The sequence below is a fragment of the Squalius cephalus genome (assembly GCF_949319135.1).
Source record: "Squalius cephalus genome assembly, chromosome: 12".
Taxonomy (NCBI): Eukaryota; Metazoa; Chordata; class Actinopteri; order Cypriniformes; family Leuciscidae; genus Squalius; species Squalius cephalus.
In genome coordinates, this window is record NC_137133.1 from 39,026,299 (window position 1) to 39,032,665 (window position 6,367).

Genomic DNA, 6,367 nt, shown 5'->3' on the forward strand with positions numbered 1-6,367 from the left:
AGACTCTGATGGGGCTTATATATCACACACACACTCCCTGTTTCAGCAGATTATAACAGTGATTAACATCTTTAAACATGGCTTTCCCCTGAGGGAGATTCACAGATGATCTGTCAGCACACTTTTAAATCCAGCAATACATCGATCAGTCAAGTACAGGATTGAACATGTGCATGAACAGTAACCTCAGACATTATCACACACACACACACACACACACCTCAGATGCAGCTTCAGCCGAAATCACTGGGTTTTCTTGCGTGTTTTGAAGCGCATGTTTAGTGTTTTTCTGCGGCAGAATCAGCATTAAACTCTGCTGAACTCTCACATTCTACTCGTTTTTGCAGTCAAACGCTTTTAATCCGAGGTTTTATACTTTATGTCGATGACTTGGCGGTTTGTTTATTAATGAACTGCTCTCGCTATCGCGCTAAAGTTACACCCAAACTTTTAAATAGTTTAGTTAAACCTGTAAAACACGAGTAGAAGGTTTGAATATGAATCAGATTATGAGTCCTGAGCGTCTATGTCGCGTTTATGTGTCGATTTATGATTGTAAACAGCTCGTGTTTTTTTTTTTGTGGCTGAACTGGGGTTTGATTGACAGCAGCAGGTGATGACGTGGCAGCGTGTGGGCGTGGCCAGAAATAAGAGCCAAACACGTGATGTTGATCCGCGTGGAACCGGTGTAATACATTTTTATTTGATTTAAATCAGCATTCATTTGCAGTACAATAAATACAGCCATGATGTACACATATTCTACACTTTAAAGTGGGAATAGAAATGTTGCAGGCTTCAAAATTTATCCATCATAAGAAAATAAATGACAAAAAGGATTTCCATCAAAACAAACATCTTCTAACAACGTTTTATCAACATGGCCAAAAGGTTGCTATAACTACGTTGTGTGGTGAAGGTTGTTACAGCGTTGTCACAATGTTGACATTAAACCACCGTTCAGGGCCATTGCTGGAGGTTGTGCCCGGCATAGACATAATAAATACATTATGTCTATGGTGCCCGGTGTCTGGACAGCCACTGGACGACACATGTACTCGTCACTGCCCTGAAGCGCGAAAATCAGCCTTTTAAATGTCAACCGCCCGTTGGGCTCACGGTGTTGTCTCGTTCTTCATCGAGCAAGGATACGTGAGTATTGCGTTTTATTCGCCTCAGATAAATAAGATACGTAATTAATCAAACACAACCTACAACTTCATTTTCTAATGTGACTAATGTAGCCTCACTCGCACTGATTAGTTTTTCATTTCATTTGTCTGCTATTTAGTCTCATTCGTTTCTTTGGACTGATCCCGGTTACCGAACTTTATCGACTACTACTGTCTGCCATGATGTACAGAACCGGTTTTGTTCATTAAAAGTTCTGATCTTCTTTTTATGTTTTATTTATTATACTTAAAAGAAATTTGTATATTCATTTATTTAATTTTTTTATTTTTTCATAAATGTATGACTTTTGGAAGTGCAATTTGATTACCATAAGTTAGTTTTAATAAAGTTGAATTAACATAAACTTCTGTAATTTTTACTCTTCGAAGTGTACACTTGCAGGTGTTGATTATAATTAGGCTAATTTACTGATAGCCCCATTAAATAATAATAAGGATAAACAATGTTTAAAAAAAAAAAAAATTTATCTAACATCTGACTAATTAAAAATTAACCTCAAAACATAAAATGCTAAATGGGGGATATCTATAGGCCTGTCTAGCATAAAAACAAGAAAGTGTCAGAACGTCGTCTCTCAGTTGCTGAATGTCGCGCAACAACGTTTGCTACAGGCCTGTGGCGTCTTACAATTCTACGTTGTTACAATGTTGCGAGCACGTAGACAGTGACGTTGCCTCAGAAGAAATGCAACGTGCCACATAAATGTGTTTGCTGGGTTGCGATCTCAAAATTCCGGCCAGTTGATAATACCTAGAATATCTAAATCGACTGCTGGCGGAAGATCCTTCTCCTATTTAGCACCAAAACTCTGGAACAGTCTTCCTACCATTGTCCGGGAAGCAGACACACTCTGTCAGTTCAAAGCTAGACTAAAGACACATCTCTTTGACCTAGCATTCACATAACACATTATAGACTTCTGTAATTCAGTGTTAGGCTGCATAGATCAGGTCAGCCGGAACCGGGAACACTTCCCATAAATCCTGATGTACTTCTTCCTCTCCTATAGCAATGAATGAATGGAATTTTCCTCAGGGACACTACAGTGCACTGCCTGATGGGATACTGTAGTAGACGGTCGGCTGCATATTGTAATTTTCTCCCTTATATTCATGAGGATTATTCATGAGTTTCTCTTTAGAATGTCAGTAAAGCATGTTTTTATTTGTACAACATTTCTGTTCGTTCTCCACTCAGCTGAATATGAATACGCCTGAAACACTGATAGGAGGAGAGTTGAGTCTGAGAAAATATAATATCAGATGAACCTGTGCACTGTTCTATAAGCGTCCCACTGTTGCCATAGTAACATATCTCTCTCTCTCTCTCTCTCTCTCTCTCTCTCTCTCTCTCTCTCTCTCTCTCTCTCTCTCTCTCTCTCTCTCTCTCTCTCTCTCTCTCTCTCTCTCTCTCTCTCTCTCTCTCTCTCTCTCTCTCTCTCTCTCTCTCTCTCTCTCTCTTGGTTGGTTGACTGGGTCCCATAGCAACACAACACAACATGGAGTTCCTGCACTGGAGTTGTCATGATGTGGCGCTCTGGATCGAGTCCATCGGATTCCCCCAGTATAAGGTCAACTATTTCAACATATTATTATAAATATAATGATTAGAGGAGGAGAGGTTATTTATAATGTCATTCACACTGTTATCTAGTGTGTTTAGTTGACGAACACACGATCTTCTCCTCCTCTTTAAAGTTGATCTGTTTGTTGATTATGAGCATCAGACCAGGCGTGTCCTCATCATTACTCAGCTGTGCTGCGCTTGCGTCAGCAGAGATACTCTAGAAGAAGATTCACTGGCTCATCTTTAGATTTTATAACAAATAATAAGTATATAATAAGTGTATAGCTGAAGTAGAGTAGAAAGACGATTGAACTGAGTAAGTGTGATGTGTGGGTCCCTCAGGCGTGTTTCACGGAGAACTTCATCAGCGGCAGAAAGCTGATCCTCGTCTCCTGCACGAGCCTGCCCAGACTGGGCATCAGCGACTTCCAGCACATGAGGGTACAGCAACACCATCACACGAGATAAAACTATTATTGAGTTAAAGTCAGGATGTTTTCACATTGTTATACATAAATGTCACATTTTAATACTGGAAATATGTTCTGAGATTTAAACTGTATGATGCATAAAAAATAATACATCTGTTTTAGGAAACACATAGCAACGCCCTAGCAACCCTCCAAAAACATATTAGGAAACACATAGCAACGCCCTAGCAACCCTCCAAAAACATTAGGAAACGCAAAGCAACGCCCTAGCAATCCTCCAAAAACAGATTAGGAAACACATAGCAACGCCCTAGCAACCACCCATAACACGTTAGGAAACACATAGAAATGCCCTAGCAACCAACCAGAACACATTAGGAAATGCATAGCAATGCCCTAGCAACCACCCAGAACACATTAGGAAACGCATAGCAATGCCCTAGCAACCACCCAGAACACATTAAGAAATGCATAACAACGATCTAGCAACCACCCAGAACACATTAGGAACAACACATTAGGAAATGCATAGCAATGCCCTAGCAACCACCCAGAACATGTTAGGAAATGCATAGTAACACCCTAGCAACCACCCAGAACACATTAGGAAACGCATAGCAATGCCCTAGCAACCACCCAGAACACATTAAGAAATGCATAACAAAGCCCTAGCAACCCCCCAGAACACATTACGAACAACACATTAGGAAATGCATAGCAATGCCCTAGCAACCACCCAGAACACATTAGGAAACGCATAGCAATGCCCTAGCAACCACCCAGAACACATTAAGAAATGCATAACAACGCCCTAGCAACCACCCAGAACACATTAGGAACAACACATTATGAAATGCATAGCAATGCCCTAGCAACCACCCAGAACATGTTAGGAAATGCATAGCAACACCCTAGCAACCACCCAGAACACATTAGAAAACACATAGCAACACCCTAGCAACCACCCAGAACTCCTGAAACTGGTCACTAGCATCATGGCGTTGAGTTGAGTACACACACATACACGCACACACACATCAGCAGAGACAGAAATCTGTGTGTGTGTGTCTCAGACTATCTCCGCTCAGCTACGAGAACTGCTCGGGGTCTCGGAGCCGCGCTGGAGTCGTAGCGTAGCGGATCCTCCTCATGATGACCTGACAGGTTTCCTGAAGACGAAGAGCAGGACCGGCCAGCACACAGACTCCCTCACACTCCAGCAGTTCCTCACCAACAGCAGCAAATAAACCCCGGACATGTGGTTTCACCAGCAGCGTCTGCTATTAAACTGAGTATTATAACATTTTCAGGCTTGAGTCATCATAAAACAACTCATGAAATGGAAAAGAATGGAAATGATGTACGGAAATAGAAATTACAATCAATAAATTGTTAAATTTAGGACATTTAAGACATGTGATGTGAACAATATATGTCTTGAAAAGAGGCTTTCATGTGTCGGTGTGTTTTACTCTAAAAATGATTATAATTTACATTTATTCATTTAGCAGAGGCTTTTATCCAAAGCGACTTACACATGAGAACAATAAAGCAGTTAAACTAACAGTAGTACAACAATATGCAAGTGATTTTTTATTTTTATAAATAGAAGAGAAGAGAAAGTGTTAGTATCTATCACTGGATCAAGTGTTGCTTTAAAAGATGCGTCTTCAGCCGTTTCTTGAACATGTAAGAGTTTAAAAGCAACAAAACATGCATTTATGACTCTAAACCTCATGACGACTGATCTCCCCTACAGTTATAACATTTGCATATGTTTGAATGCTCAAATTCTGCAAGCCAGTGTTTTATTTAAACAAAACAAACTACAGTATTTTAATCTTGAAGGAGACGTTTGCTTGCATCTGTAGTTTGTCCTCCTGAGGATCCAGCACTGTAAACCTCATGATCTCACATGATCGCTCATGAAAAAACGCGAACACGCTTTATTGATCTCAGATATGAGCTGATGATGATGTGTCTCCTGACATCAATCAATCACATCCATCTGACAACATCTGACGGTTTATCTCCGATCTGAATCGACGCATGTCTCTCTCCTGAAAGGCGTTTTCTCTGAGAAACCGCTGGAGAAAGAAAAGAATCCGCCGGCCCTACTATGGGGAAGGACTGGCACTTAATATTCATGAGCCCACGCCTCGCCATTGGAGGAGAAGAACTCAACGTCAGCACGACTAGATTAATATTCCACATCCGCGTTTCCCCATTGGACGATAACAACGTAACGTCAACAACATCAAATTAATATTAATACAGTATTATACAATATCGGTAACATTTTAGAGTAAGGTCTCATTGAACAAACAATGGTTATTAATAAAAATACAATAGTTTTTGTTTATTGTTAAAAATGTATTAGTAAATGTTGAAACGAACATTAACTAAGTGTTTTGTTCAGTAATGATAAGTAGCAATGTTAACAAATAAAACCTTATTGTAAAGTGTTACCAGAATATAAACACTAATAGGCTACAATATGTAATTAATTAGTATTTCATAGACAGGGTTACCCATTGGAAAGCAACCAGATAACGCTAATATATATATATATTAGTTCTTAGCATAACTGAACAATACATTCAGACATTACCCGTTAAATATTTATAATGTTTTAATACTATATATAGTATTAAAACATAAATATTTAACGGATAATGTTTGAATGTATTGTTCAGTTATGCTAAGAACTAATATTAACAAATAAAACCTTATTGTAAAGTGTTACCAAATTATAAACACTAATAGGCTACAATAAATACCAATCTGTAATTATTTAGTATTTCATTTGGAATGCAACCAGATACCGCCAAAAAAAACACATGGAGTATATATATATATATATATATATATATATATATATATATATATATATATATATATATATATATATATATTTATACTCCATGTATGTTTTTTTTTTGGCGGTATCTGGTTGCATTCCAATAGGAATGAAATACTAAATAATTACAGATTGTTATTTATTTATTTATTATTACGTTGCGTATATATAGCATATATATATATATATATATATATATATATATATATATATATACTATTAAAACATTATACAATATGTATAACGGGTAATATCTAAACGTCAGCATTGTTTGATTAATATTCCAGAGCGAGCCGTCCAATTGGACGGACTGCAG

The 6,367-nt window shown here is 38.2% G+C and overlaps 2 protein-coding genes across 5 annotated transcripts in view; one reads left to right on the forward strand and one right to left on the reverse strand.

The window, feature by feature from the left end:
• The window catches only part of entpd5b (ectonucleoside triphosphate diphosphohydrolase 5b), a 46,319-nt gene extending 45,728 nt beyond the window's left edge, over positions 1-591 (reverse strand). Inside the window, exon 1 of one of the 4 annotated variants that reach the window (XM_079887887.1) lies at positions 221-591. The gene's annotated coding sequence lies outside the window, so the exon portion shown is untranslated. Of the gene's footprint in view, positions 1-202 lie in introns of all 4 variants that reach the window. The other 3 variants (XM_079887890.1, XM_079887889.1, XM_079887888.1) reach the window with 3 other exon arrangements.
• LOC307168208 (sterile alpha motif domain-containing protein 15-like) lies at positions 215-4,640 on the forward strand. The gene is made up of 4 exons (XM_079887901.1): positions 215-1,152; positions 2,679-2,764; positions 3,103-3,201; positions 4,265-4,640. Exons 2-4 carry the CDS (start codon positions 2,693-2,695, stop codon positions 4,436-4,438), a joined length of 345 nt encoding a protein of 114 aa, XP_079744027.1. The 5' UTR covers positions 215-1,152; positions 2,679-2,692; the 3' UTR covers positions 4,439-4,640.
• The last annotated feature ends 1,727 nt before the right edge of the window (positions 4,641-6,367 follow it).